At 43.4% G+C, this 14,475-nt stretch overlaps 1 protein-coding gene across 5 annotated transcripts; it reads left to right on the top strand.

Moving 5' to 3' along the window:
- The first annotated feature begins 2,562 nt into the window (after window positions 1–2,562).
- LOC146175921 (uncharacterized) lies at window positions 2,563–9,606 on the top strand. 5 transcript variants are annotated; one of them, XR_014701480.1, is made up of 4 exons: window positions 2,563–2,768; window positions 3,414–4,744; window positions 7,247–7,340; window positions 9,326–9,606. XR_014701480.1 is itself a non-coding variant. In XM_084582288.1 (4 exons), the coding sequence occupies exons 3-4, from the start codon at window positions 8,192–8,194 to the stop codon at window positions 9,473–9,475; spliced, it is 363 nt and encodes a 120-aa protein (XP_084438414.1). In that variant the 5' UTR covers window positions 2,563–2,768; window positions 3,414–4,744; window positions 7,247–8,191; the 3' UTR covers window positions 9,476–9,606. The 5 variants fall into 5 exon arrangements, 4 of the variants coding, with proteins under 4 accessions (XP_084438414.1, XP_084438418.1, XP_084438417.1 ...); XM_084582288.1 differs by having other exon boundaries at window positions 7,247–8,404; XM_084582292.1 differs by lacking the exon at window positions 3,414–4,744 and having other exon boundaries at window positions 2,563–2,662; window positions 7,247–8,404.
- The last annotated feature ends 4,869 nt before the right edge of the window (window positions 9,607–14,475 follow it).

The raw sequence follows: 14,475 nt of genomic DNA, 5'->3' as shown, positions 1-14,475 counted from the left end.
GCACCTTAACATCCACACCGGCAACCGACCGTACCCGTGTGACCATTGCAGCAAAAGATTTGCACATAAATGCGGCCTGTTGAAGCACCTTCGTGCGCACACAGGAGAGTGTCCTTTCATGTGCGACTTCTGCGGCAGCAGATTTTCGCGAAGGACCTTCTTGGCTGCACACATCCGCACTCACAAGGGCAGGAAGCCTTTTTAGTACTAGTGGTGCCCTCTGGCCTTTACACAGTATAAGCATCTTGTATGACATGAGCAAGCGCACTAGGACAATAAACTGTATCAGTATCACTTCTGTGCAAAGATGTTTGCCGAAAGGCACCGTGTGAAATACCCTATTGAGAAGCAGCGCCCTTTATATTCACCGATTCCATAGCATTCAGGTATCGCAATAATTTTTAGTAGCGATGAGGATAGACCATCAGCTTAACTGCGTCCACTGCAGGACAAAGGCCTCCTCCATGGCTCTGCATTGAACCCAACCCTGTGCTGGCTACAGCCATCTAATCACCCAAAACTTGCCAATCTCGTTCACCCACTGAACATTCTGCCGTAGCCTCTTGTCTTATCTTGGAATCTTCTCCATTACTCTTAAGGGCCATCGATCATCTTGCCTTTGCATTATATGCCTTACCCATACTGCTGCATCAGCAGATTTGGTGATCAGAATACCCCAATTTCCCACATCAAGACTTGCACGGGACTAGGATGCCATACCAGTGCTAGCCGTGCCCCATGGCCTTTGCACACAGTCACCACCTCTTGAGGCATATTGAATCAATCCCACAAGGCCAAGTACAATTACTGTTCAGCTGCCCCGAGGGGTTCACTACTAGGCCCAATTCGAAACATGACGAGGACAGAGAATACACCTCAAATACCTCAGCTGTGTAATATTATGGCGCCTTTCAATTTTGATGCCATTCTAATAAACATTTTTAGCTGTTTTAATGGTCACATTTGCCATGTCTTTGTTATGACAGCCAACTCTGTTTGGAAAAGAAATTCGTATGTCCTCAAAAAGCACGCTGCATTAGCTGTTCTTTAGGTGTCATCTGGTCAGGAGAAGAAAGAGCTTATTGTACTCTCAAACCTGCTTGACGGGAGTTACAATCATGGCACATGCGGTTAGCATATGATGGCTGAAATTTGCACGGCCAAGCTACTTTAACATGTGTGCTTGGCAGAGCATTCAAACTTGTTACACTTTGAGTAGAAGCACAATATTTGGGGGCATCATATGCTCAAAAAAAGGAGAGGTGCATGCTGCATTTCGTGTCTTGAGAAGGCTCAAAATGCAAAGACCATGGGGTTTCCCCAGGAATACAGAATAGTATTTAGGGGGGGTGTTGCATGTAGAGGAGGAGCAGTCATCTTCAGCCAGCGCAAGAAAACATTATTGGGAGATGCCTTCAGAAAAACAGTGGAGTGTGTGGGAAGTCGCTGGCAAAGATACCTGTGTGCAGTGCTCCGTTGATGCACATTAAAGCACCCCATAGGTGTTTAATCTGAAGTGCTCAACTAGCATCACTCTCAAGGGTCCTGATACACGGACCATTGAGGCCCCATACATACAACATGTGGTTTTGTCTTAATGCAAATACACAATTTCTGATGCTGTAGCTACAGCATGTATTCCTTTGTGCAGTCATATCTTGCTTACACATGCATCATTAAAAGGGGCTGGTGCTCAACTTATGAATATTTGTGGCTTATTCAATTGTGCAGATGTGTTTGCAGGTGTTATCATGATATGAATATTTGTGGCTTATTCAATTGTGCAAATGTGTTTGCAGGTGTTATCATGAATTCCAAATTTCATGTGAATGAGAGGATCACAAAAGGCTAAGGTATGTGACACAAGAAAGAAATGACAGTGCATGTTTTAGCCATAGTTAGTGTGAAAGCTAGAAGTGCTTTGGAACAAAATAAGCTGAGACAATGAGGCATCCCAGGTAAAAATGTGTTTCAACTATGGTGGTCTCTGCAGGGTAATTTTTTTTTTTTTTTTTCAGCCCATTCTCAGTTCTGCTGGGATCGGGAACTAGCACTTGGTGAACCGATCTCACAGACTTTCCGTTAGTAAGAGCGCAAGTAAAGCTTCAAACTCCGCTTATCAAGTGCCTACAAGAGGAACTAAAAGATCACAGTACACCCAGCTATCAAACTAACGTCATGTTTTCAAAGATTGCCTTTGTGAGCAAATTCTGGGTCCTGAAAAGAGTAGAGAACAGCAGATTTGTCCATATTCAAGTTACGCCGGCTACATGCGTTGAGGAGAAACCAAGGTATATGAAACTGCCCGTCCTGCCGTAAACAAATCCGCGTTGCGCATACTAGCAATACTAGTGCGGAGTTTCGTTTTCTAATTTTGCGGATCAAGCAAGGTCTGATCAAGTACTTACTTGTAATATCAAATTTATCGCCGTGCTAATTTCCTTATTTAATTAGTTTATATTTAGGGTTATAACTTGCATGTTAGGTTCGTTTTTTCTTTATGTAAGTACGATAGTGCTGACTTGGTGCTGATACGATGAAGCAAACTGCAATCGAGGGATGCATCAACTACATCAACATCGGCGGACGAATGGCCGACGGCGACTGAGGTTAATGTGCAGAAAATAATTGTAATAATTTCAAGCTGCGAACTAATTTGGGGGCAAGTTGTTAGCACTTTCTGCAAACCTATGCTTGATGTATTCAACCTTGTATGATCTTGTATTCAACGTTTTGTCTACTTAAGGTAGAACTTGCGTGCAACCGGTGTAAGTGTTCTCTGCCTTTGTGAGCGCTTGCCAGACGTAACATAACTTATTCCTTAGACGTGTACTACTTGTCTCAAACGGCCACTTAACGCGCTTCCGCTATTCAAATTCGACTTACTTTAAACTTCTACGTGACACATATTCAGTGAAAATTGTGTGTTCGTGCGCCGCTGTAATAATCGTGCTGACGCAATAATGCGTCAGCACGAGTACTAAGTTTGTGAACTTAGCACACCTGCTGTAGCGCGCACGAGTACAGTTCAGCGCTGAATGCGTCATTTACTTTTGTTCTTGTTTAGGCGTTGCTTTGTTTCCCTAACCGGAGGGCAAAGTTTGACCTGGGGTTCACTTCCGCCGGGAAAGTATTTTATTCGGCGATGCGACTGCATACACGTGTGATGCATGATGTGTAGGGCTGATTTATGGAAGCATTTAGTGTTAATGGTGGTGCCGGTAGTCTGCAGTGTTTTGTAAGCCACTGCTCAGCTTCAAAATGCCTTTAGTTACCGCGACCAGTTCGTTATATAATGTCTTGCACAATTACCAGCATGTTAAACATGGCTGTATGCATAAAGCATGTCATGTAATATGTGCTAGTGCCCTTGCAGCTTTCTTGTACTTGCACTGCATTGCTTTGGTTCGCAGGAATCGGAGCCTCTCAGAGTGGGCAAGGAGTACCAATGAAATAAAGCAAATGTCCCAACTGACTCGAACCCATAGCTTCATGCTAGTATCCTGCAAAGCACCGTATCCTTTAATGTAATTATCTGGTATCTGCATGCGATGTTGGGCACATTTGTCATGAGAACAGCTCCTGATAAGTTGAAGCTTCACCAATGCGCATTAAGAGATGCTGTGCATGATTTTATACATGAGCATAAAGGAAACACAGGGTTCAAAACTTTGCAGCCAGTATTTTTAGCATCATGCCAGCTGTTTTTGTCCAGCAAGAAAATTGGTAGCCATTAAATTCTTGAGCATTTTCCCTGAGCTTGATCTGGCCTTTGTTTTGTTTCCATTACCTTTCAGTCTTTGGTGACATTTTGCCTTGATCATTTACTGCAATTCTGGCTCACTCGAACTTACCTTCTTTCCTGTCTGTAGAATAGCTGTTACAGAAATGTTCTTGTAAATAGCTTGCATTAATGGGAGTGCTACAGCAGGCTCTGCCATTGTGTTAAACCTTCTGTATGATGCTGTAAACTGGAGGTTTTAACACTGTATCTTAAAGGCCTGAAAAATTACAGGCCTGTCTCTGGTAGGTGACATGGGTAGGAACTCGTTGCCCAGACGGTTTGAACTACCTCATTACTTCGAAGGAATGCAACAAACGCATAAGCTACATGTGAAAGAGAATAAGAGTTTTAGCGTAGTTAAACCAAGTAGGACGTGGGAAATGTTTTAAATGCAGATGGAAGGTGATAGAGACGATGGCGTACAATGAACAGTGCTGGGCCCGTATTGCGAGTTTGCGTCGTTATCGAAGTGTCGTCTCACGTAACCTCAAGTCATCTGAGTGGTACAAACGCCTGAACATGATGATGTCACCTCTACCGGTTCCGGGGTTTTGACCAATCAGATGACTTGAGGTCATGTGAGATAGCGACACTTCGATCCCTGGAGTGTGGTGCAGTCGGCACGTCGGGTGATCAGCTGCAGCATTATCTGCGACGTTTCATACTCTCTTCCCATGAGAAATTCTTGGGTTTGAATCTGCTCTTCTCCGGTGTTTATTTTGTGTCTTTGTGGGAAAGTACTACAAGTGGACACTAAATCGTTAGACGATTAGCGCTTTTGCGCTAATATTAACATATAATGTGCGTTGCTGTTTCCGAAGGGTACAGCTGCCTAGTATTTGTTCACATTGCTCTTTTTCTTGCGTTGCATATCACTTACCATCACTGAGACTTGCGTGCGGCAAGAAGAAAGCATGGATGATAGGAGGATGCACATACCTGCACTCATCCATGTTTTGTGTATGTCTCTCTTTCACCCTCCCGTGTTTTCATTGCACAGTTTGATGCTGAACATTTGCCATCAGCCTTTTTACAACATGGCTGATTTGGACAATGCCTAGTTTGGTGCTTTCTTTGCATTCCCTGTTCATTTCATTGAGTTATGAATGAAACAACATAGATCGTTCAGACAGCCGTGAACAAGAGAGCAAATAGACCTTATGGGTGCCTGCCCCGATCATTCTTTCCTGTTTACGTTTATGTGAAGTATCTGGTGTGCGTGCGTGTATGCTCTTGTGGTTGCTTTCTTGTTTTGCCACATTGTGCACTTGCTCTGCTGCCAGTGTACTTCATTTTTGGTTGCTGGTTTTTGTATTTGCAGTTCTTGTCATACCTTAGGACCTTTTTGTGTATTTTGTGCACTGGCTTCAATTTCTGATATATTGGTGTCAGTTTTGCAGCACCTCCCCTCCACCCCCTTCTTTGTTCCTTTAGCAGAGCATGATAGTGGCACCATTTCACAGAGCCAAAATGCCAGATCACCGTCCGTCACCGCATTTGTGTGTCCTTGTACTTAAGCACTCCGCTAGGCAAGGGGTGCTCTGACAGCACACTTTGGTGCTGCCTGTTTTCTCTCCTTAATTTACAAGTGCTTCTTGCATCATTAAAGCTAATCATAATCACAATTACATTTTAGTACATTTGTGTAAAACGCCGTGCACATGCATACTGAATCAGTTGCACAAGACACCAACATGCCATTTCATTTGGATGAACTTGCTTTGCCCTCTCTTCATCGTTGCCATTTGAGGCAGTGACAGCAAAGGAATGCACGTCCTTATCATTGCTGTAGGGGGTGCATTTTGTTCCGCTCGATTTTTTGCAGTTTCATCTCGCGGTATTCACGGCATGAGTATTACCGGCAGATGAATCACAGCATGTCGTGAAGTGCCTTAGAAATTATGAAAGCTTGACTCGCTGAGATATAACTGGAGGGTTATATTGGTTACAGCTCATCACGATCCGCTTGTGCGGCGTGCCACTGCGTATGCTGTGACTGCTTTGAGCAAGTTGCATACTTCCAGGTGGTGCATACACCTGCCGCGTCGGTACCAGCCAGCGCGTTTGCCCATTTTACATGGGCGGCGTGCGGAATTTTATCACTGTAGCAGGTCGCGCTATGAAGCTATAACTCCCTATCTAAACATATAGACGAAAGGTTGGGAGCGGCGAATTTCGGGATTTGTAAGCTGATTTTTCCCAAAAAGGGGTTTTTCTTCTTTTTGCTAGTTACAAATTTTTTAGACTTCGATTATTCAGACCATTTTCCGTGTCCCGTCGAGTCCGAGAAAATGGTCGACAACTGCTATTTGCGGCTCGTGAAGCAGGTGCTGTGCAGAGGGCAGTTGAGGAGACTCAAAATATTCGTCTAGGCATGCTTATTTTTCTTTTCTCAAATATCTTGTATCATTTAGCCCAATATAAAAAAAAAAGTATGTCAGTCAGTCAGTAGGAACATACTCTAAATCAACCCTAAGTGCTACGCACGCACCTTCGCTCAGGTGCACATCAGTTTTCTGTCTTGGCGGACACTTGGCAAGCATGGACAGCAGGATATTTTGACCATAGTTTTTTAAGGCCCTGCTGAATAGAAGTAAAATAATGGGAACATTTAGCGATCATTTGCACCTCCTACAGAGTCAGCCCAACCTGAAATTCTGAAAATTTGACGTATGGCCAATCGATAACGGTCCAACTTGTTTTGTCACTGTCAGAGTTGAAGTGGGAGCTTTCGAAGTTGTCTTGTGATTCTTCACAACTGGTATCATAAAAAATATCGGCTGAAGCTGCTCAGTGGCGCGATTGGCACCGGTTTCTCTGCGTGACCTGACGCGGAATTTGCGCTCGTGTTTCGCTAGCTCAACCACCACCGCACTTTGGTTTAAAATCGTGTCGCCATCTGCTGAGAAAAAAGAGCAAACTATTCCAAAACCGAAAATTAAGGTGTCATTCTTCCATTCTAGGTGGTAATATCTGTTCCAGCATGCAGAAATTTATACCTGGCAAAGCACAAAAATTGTATTGCATCTTTGCAATATTGCCTATGGGGCAGACAAAGCCGGTAAAAATTATGGCACATGTAACATCCTTTAATGTTGGAACAATTTCATTTGCATGTTTATGTTGCGACATTGGTGCCTCTAAATCTAAACTTATTTGGTGTAATTCTATGTGTATACTGGGCTGGTACACATTGTGAGCCCTTGCCACAGTGACTTAGTGGTTAGGGTGTTACTACTGAGCCGGTGGGCTCGAGCTCATTCTCGGCTGCATTACTATGAGGGTGAAATGCAGCCACCCGTGTACTGCGCACTTTGCACAATGCAGCAGGAACAAAAAGCCCTGTGGTTTGAATTTTGTGTTTCTGCACTGTTAATATTAATGATTAATTATTTGCTTCATGTAACGAGTGCGTTAAGCTCTTAATTCCCTTTGACTGTATTGCTCTTTCTTATTTTGCAGGTATCTGAACCAGTGATGGCAAGCCAGAAAGTACAGTTGAAAGCAAAGAAATCAAGAAATTTGCTGCTAATGTTGACGGACCTACTGTCTTGATGTTTGTAGTTTGTGATGTAGTGCATAGAGTGGTGTGAAGTGCAGTACTTTTACTCTGAGTCAAGTTCATTTGATCTTAACGCTAAGGGCTCAGTCAGATGACTGAACTGTGAACAATGTGTTTCGCAAAAATTTCCTAGTGATGTGATTGAGCTCAGAGTTTTAGGGAAGAAAATATTGTTTTTTTTTAGATGTTTAATAATTATTTTATGCATACTTGTGTATTTCTTATTGACCATGACCTTGCTTCATATGTTTTGTTGCTTCTAGTTTTTATAGGGGCTTTGACTTGTTCATTGATTGTAACTCTACTAATATGGAATTGATTTTTTTTAATTATTAGCTTTTCTTTATCCTTTAGAGCTATGCATGGAACTCTGATAAAGCCTACCGTTGATGACCCACAGCAATAGCTTTCCTTACTGTACAGTTCGATATTTAGAAAGGGGGTGGGAGAGGGCTTGGCATATATTAATGGCTGTTAATGTTCTTTGAGGCAAAAAAGTTTGAGAATCCCTGCACTAGACAAGCAAGAAGATGCACCAATGCAAGATTGAGAGAACACATTTTAAACAGAAACCCATTTTGACAACCTGAGTGTCATTGCAAAAGACCCAAATCTCGTTTTCGCTTGCCATCCTAGCTAACACAAACAACACAGTTTAAAACACCTGTGGAAGAGTACAAAATTAGACTTCCAGATTGAAAAATTGTTTTTGTATCGCAACCACTGATCTTTCTTCAGTAATGAATTTCAATGATTGCTATGCTAACCAGGGCAGAATAGTGTTTTTTTCTTTTCATGTGTGTTTTGGTTAATGGTAAAGTGAAGTGGAACTCAAGAGACTTCTGATGCGCGTACAAGAAGAGAGTGAGAAGTTTGGGCTTAAACTGAACATTAAAAAGACGAAGATCATGGCGTCTTGCCCTATCAAGTCCTGGAGCTTCAATGGACAAGAAGTGGAAGCTGTGACAGATTTTCTGTTCTTGGGCGCCAAGATTACCTTGGAAGGAGACTGCAGCCATGAAATTAGGAGACGCCTGCTTCTGGGAAAGAGAGCAATGGTTAGCCTTGACCGAGTAGTAAAGAGCAGAGACATTAGTCTGCCAACCAAGATCCGTATAACCCGTGCTATGGTCTTTACAGTTGTGATGTATGGATGCGAGAGTTGGACTGTGAAAAAGGCTGACCGCCGAAGAATTGACGCGTTTGAATTGTGGTGCTGGCGAAGACTCTTAAGAGTTCCTTGGACTGCCAGAAGATCAAATCAGTCGATATTGTCGACCATAAACCCTGACTGCTCATTGGAGGGTCAAATTCTAAAGTTAAAGCTCAGCTACTTTGGTCATCTGATGAGAAGAGAGGAGTCGCTGGAGAAAGATTTGATGTTGGGAAAGGTTGAGGGTCGCCGGAGAAGGGGTAGGCAGCGAACGCGATGGTTAGATGGCATTCTCGAGGCATTGCAGATGAAGCTATGTGATGTTAAGAAGATAGTGAGAGACCGGAAAGCGTGGCGTGACATGGTCCATAGGGTCACGAAGAGTCGGACACGACTGAACGCCTGAACTGAACTGTAGCCTGATGCCATATAATTACATCTGTGTTTCTGTATGAAAAAATATCTCAAGTGATAAGACCAGTTAAATGTACACACAGCTTGTTCGTCTAATCCCTTTGTATGTATCGTTTTTCATAACATGCGTCCCTGTGCATGCTTCCCTGTGAAGAGCACAATCAAAATATGCAACATTTAGGTTGGTTAAAATGTTCAACCTATCAGTCCATTTCCTGCAATACCCTTCACTTGTAAGCAGACTTAAAAATCAAAAACATTTTTTTGAAAGTCGTTCCTAATGAATCTGTTACAGTATGTGCTTAGCTGATGCTTTCCTGCTTTCATTTCTTTGTGGCTCTAGTACCAAGTGAGCTGGGAAATGCCGAGCATTGTGGTTATTTGTAAACACTTCTTAATTTTCGTGATGCAGGTAGCAAGACGTTACACCGCTGCAGCCACTGCGACAAAGCCTTCATACGGAAGAACCACTTGGACGAACACCTTTGCATCCACACCGGCAAGCGACCCTACTTGTGCGACTATTGCGGCAGCACATTTTCACATAAAGGGGGCTTGGTGATACACCTTCGCACACACACTGGAGAGCGACCTTTCCAATGCGACTACTGCAGCAGCAAGTTTCCACGGAGGGGCCATTTGATCGCGCACCTCCGCACTCACACAGGCGAGAAGCCTTTCAAGTGCCAGCTGTGCCCCATGACATTCACTCAGTATAACCACCTCGTAAGGCATGAGCGAGCCCACAGGGGCGATAAACCGCATCAGTGTCGCTTCTGCGGAAAGATGTTTGCTGAGAGGCACCATGTGAAGTACCATGAAGAGAAGGAGCACCCCCCTTTAGAATACCCTGAGGAGCCGTTGGATTCAATACTTCCGTAACATTCAGGTGCCGCAAGCATATTTAGTGGCAATGTTGATATTTCGATGTGTGTAATAGTTTGCAAATCGTGCTTACTATTCATTTCAATATTCACTGTACTTTCACTATAGAAGAGTTTCGAAACCTACAAGCCAGTTTCCTTGTGGGACAGACCATTAGCACCAGCCTAACTGAACCCAGCCCAGCGCTGGCTGCATCCATACAACCCCTAAATGCTTACCAGCTTTGTTTGGCCACCAGACTTTCTTTCTCAGCCTGCTACTGGAAGCATAGGTAGCAGCCGTTGTTCACCAACCTTATTCAGCCATCAAAGTTTCTTTTGCAGCCTGCTAACCGAAGCAGCATAGGTAGCAGCCCTTACAGCAGTGCATCCCATGACCCAGCTCTCGTCTTGTAATTGGCAGTCAAGTGTCTGCTGAATTTTGTTCTGCAGTGTTTGAGGCACTTTTTGAAACCTTTGAAAGCTGACTGCAGCAAAATTTTTCACTCCCCAAAAATGCGCCATGTCCATCACCAAAGAATACCAAAAACAAAATGTGGCATTTGTAATTGAAGCAAGTGTTTCGAGAATCGCTTCTAAAAATAGGTTTTCTGAAGCAGCAAAAATGCACCCATTACCAAGAGCTGGAAATGGCGTAGGAGAAGGGTGTAATTGGATCTTCGGTTGCTGCAGTGGGTCATTTTGGCAGCTTTCCGCTGCTTGTCAAAGCCTCGGCGAGTGCGTACATGTTGTATTCGGTTATTTGGAAGGGTGCAGATGCCGATCTAATAAATTTACTTAACTGAGTGTCGACACGGAATACACTTTGTTTAGCCCTATATTTTCTGTGCTTCAGAAGTGCATGCAACATGCACATTCTTGCATGACATGCGCCTTCGTGTCCCTCAATGGCTGCACAGCATTTCGGCATGGTAAGCGCAGCAGAAACTATAAAAACTGTATCATTGTAACAGGCCTATAACCACGAAGCCACGTGTCAGCCTCCAGCTTCCTACGGCGTATCACCCGCGATTAATTCACCCGCCATGGGCCTGGCTTGAAGATAGCTCTTGCGTACCTATGCCTCCATCATAGCTGGTTAACAGCGCATCTTCGCAACATGCCACCAGATGCACGCATCATCTGCTACACATTTTCAAATGCTTATAACGAAATTGCTTTTCTAACAAGTATAAAAACCTGTTATGATTAGTTGTGGGACTCCCAGATCACATTAACATGCATTGTAACATTAACATGTAGCCTGAGCAAAAGTTTGCTACAGTCAGCCTTTGAATGCCTTCAATTTCCAAAACTTTGCATTCAGTGTCTCAAAGACCCTTGAATTTATGGACATACCGGAAAGTCTGAATCGTATAGTCATTCATTTGGCTTGGTGTTTGACCACACTGTAACGCCGAATTATTGTATCCACTTGGTAGGAGTTGCACTGGGGTGCCTCAATGCGAGGAAGCAAGTAGCTGAATCGCTTGTACTTGTCAACGCTGCCTCTACTGTATGCCTAGAACGTCAGGCATGAAACTCCACCCTTTCCTGTTTCCTCCCTGTTAGGAAGGTGGCCGGTGCCTCTTGTGGCAGCCATTTGCATTATGTTGGCGACAGTGCTGGTGAGGTGCTTGAAATTCGTTAGCTGGTATGTGCACGCATTGCCACTATTTCTCCCAGCAATGACATTCACATTTTTTTTGTTGCTCAGTCATAATTTTGGCAGCAGAAAGCTTTATGTACAGGTGCTTAAGATAGCAGACCACTGTGGAGGGCTAATGAGATGCAAAGTTTAAATCCAATAAAAAAAAATGCTACACTGTCTGTATCTTTAGATGATTGCATTGCTTAATTGCTTTAAAGTGTTTTTGCATTTTTTTTTTCTTAAGCAATTTGGCATTCAAGCTGACTCATGCTCTTCTGCCGGGCGCTCCCTGAACCGCCTCACCTTCAGAAAATGCAGGAGTGGCTTCCTCACCCTTCCCCCTTTCAAGCCATTAACTGCACAGTAGAGATAAACCTAATAGCCAATAATGTGTTGCTGAACAAGGCAGAAGAAAATGCAAGAATGCAATTTCTAGTGTGCTTGAAACTATGTATGTTTTTTTTTTTTTTTTCTCATTTTATTAAAAATAAATGATCTTGTGGAAGGTGTTACTTTTTATTGAAAATACTCAGCACATCACCACAAAGCCCTTCGAAGTATTTCTTCGAGGCTTTAGATGGCCTTGAAAAAAAAAAAATTTTACTCCAAAATTGCTGTGAACCCTGTTGTAGTTGTCCCTCAAGTTCTGGATCTCTCACTGGTAGCCCTAGGTAGATGTATTCCTTTATCATTTCCAGTGCCTAAAATCAGAGAAGTACTATTATTAATTCTAACCTCAACTGTTCCTGATTGTAGTTTCTAAATACTTCCTGCAAGTAAGTGGTGAACAGAACTTGAGGACTATGATTGTGAGGCCACTAATATAAATATTGTGGTAGTTTCCCATAGATTGTCTACACCCTGGTTCTGCAATGCCAGCATAACTGCTAAGGTTTACACTTATAAGGGTGGGTTATAATCCAAATAATTATCTATCGCTTGATAATGTGAACGTGTTGTCGAGCACCCTGTACGAGGGCCTTCTGTTCCTTTGGTTGACTGAATTTAAGGCTGTCCCGGTTCTGTTTGTGATTACCTTCATGAATAACTTGTAGGTAACAAAGCTTGAGGCATTATTTTTGGAGTTAAGGGTAGCAGGCCCGTTCCGGGATGGTAATTGGGTGCATTTTTTAAAGTTCCACGCAGATTTGCATGTGGTCCTCACCTTGTATGTGAATATGTTCTTGAGGCGAGGATGAAGGGGACGCACTTCCTATCCCAACTTGCTTAATTTTTAAGACACAAGCCTTACTGACCCCGTTACACGAAAATCTGTTTGCTGGCATTAACGCTCGGTGATGCCCATAAAGATGGCGTCGCAACAGCCATTGCTTAGCCACCGAAGCGGCACAGCAGCGTGCACAGCAGATAACCCTATGGCAGGTCCCCTTTCCCCATGTTGCCTCTGAATGCACTGTTTGCTCACGTAGCATCACTGATATGTTGTGCCAGGTTTCCCTTTTTTCATGTCCAAATTGTGACACAACCATTCGTGTACAGCATTCCGAGTGGTGTCATGCCATTTCGCCTCCCATTTAGTGCGCATCTAGTATACTAGCTGGAGGCGAATTTGCAATAGACATTCAAACTGGCAACATATTGTTGCGCCCGAAGAAGAAGCGCGGTCGCTTTGACAAAGACGACGCTGCTGTTGTGACTTGCACGCATGCTGGTTCCGCTGCTGTTTTGCTGCACTGTGCCGTTGCCCTATTGACCCGAGGTCTCTGCTGCCGTCGTGTCCCTGTGCGTCGGGATCGAACGATATGTAACCTTCAACTGTATGCCTCAATTAATCGGAACACCACGTGATCTAAAACAACGGGTGTCATTAGAGGATGAGTGGAGTGGGCGCTGTCAGAAAAGCAGAAAGAGGAGAGGACATCGTGCTACCGGTCACATGGTTGCGCGCACCACGGGATGAAGTGTGGGGAGCAGGCATCATGGCAGTACATAGTGCGAGCAAACTTTTGCTTTCACACACACAGGTGATCCAAGTGTGTGTGTGTGTGTGTGTGTGTGCGTGTGTGTGTGTGTGTGTGTGTGTGTGTGTGTGTGTGTGTGTGTGTGTGTGTGTGTGTGTGTGTGTGTGTGTGTGCTGAATATTTTTTCATATAATGATTGCACAAAATTTCCGCATCATATCTGAGGAATTATTTTTTCTACAGTTATGAAAAGCCTACAGACTATAAATAATGTGGGAGAAGACTGGTTCAACATTCAGTGCATTTCTAAATTATGCCACAGAAGGTGAAATTCTTGGATTTCTTTTTTCACATTTTTATAATGCAGTTGGCCTAGACATGTTTAAACTGTAATGACATCGCTTAAGGTTTCAGTCCGTCACATTGAGAAACCAAAATTTTTATTGCGTATCTCCGAGTGCGACAAAAACTATCAAAATAGGGAACATTTTCTTAAAGAAATTTACTACACAAGGTGGGCGTTTAGTCACAAAATCGGAACAAAGAAATTGAATTTTGTAGAATTTCTCCAATGTGTAGTGCCGCTGGATTTCAGCATCAAATTTACTGCACAGAAAACAAGGCATACAAGCAGACACAACAGGCATTAAAAAAATAAAAAGAAACTTCCTTTTTCTGTAAGCTATGTGCAGTACTGCTCCAGGAGGGTGTCCAGAGATGGTGCACATGCATCCACCATAAGCGTACGCTGCCTTTGTGCAGGAATTCGTGTCACACAGGGAAGGTGACTTGTTGGTCTTGCAGCTGGTGTTCTGAAAATATTTGTGACAAAAACAGAGCGTAGCAAAGGAACAAGACACGAGCACTGCTACGCGTTGTTTTTGTCACAAATAGATAACCAACTTGCCCAAGCTGCTGTCCTGGCTTTTGAAAGTAGTCAGATTTTCTCACCATTCAGAAATAAAATTTTTGTTTATCTGAGCTCGCAATGGAACTTGGCTGGATCTACTGCTCATCATACGAGTTAGTTCTCATGGAATCATCTACCAATATGCAGCAAAGGGCACAAGTAGTTGGCTTGGTCTTCTCTAGCCATGCATATACAGCGACTGAGAGCTGCTGTGAC

This window comes from Amblyomma maculatum, chromosome 10 (assembly GCF_055883805.1).
Source record: "Amblyomma maculatum isolate TAMU_Amacu chromosome 10, ASM5588380v1, whole genome shotgun sequence".
Lineage (NCBI taxonomy): Eukaryota > Metazoa > Arthropoda > Arachnida > Ixodida > Ixodidae > Amblyomma > Amblyomma maculatum.
The sequence above is the reverse complement of the archived record's forward strand: the minus strand, read 5'-3'. Positions and strand labels throughout refer to the sequence as shown.

What these genes read in the sequence shown, in the direction of transcription:
- LOC146175921 (XM_084582292.1), top strand. Translation starts at nt 8,192, where the DNA reads ATGCGCGTACAAGAAGAGAGTGAGAAGTTTGGGCTTAAACTGAACATT. An exon ending in TTCTGGGAAAGAGAGCAATG is followed by an intron (nt 8,405 to 9,325) that starts GTTAGCCTTGAC and finishes TTCGTGATGCAG; the next exon opens with GTAGCAAGACGTTACACCGC.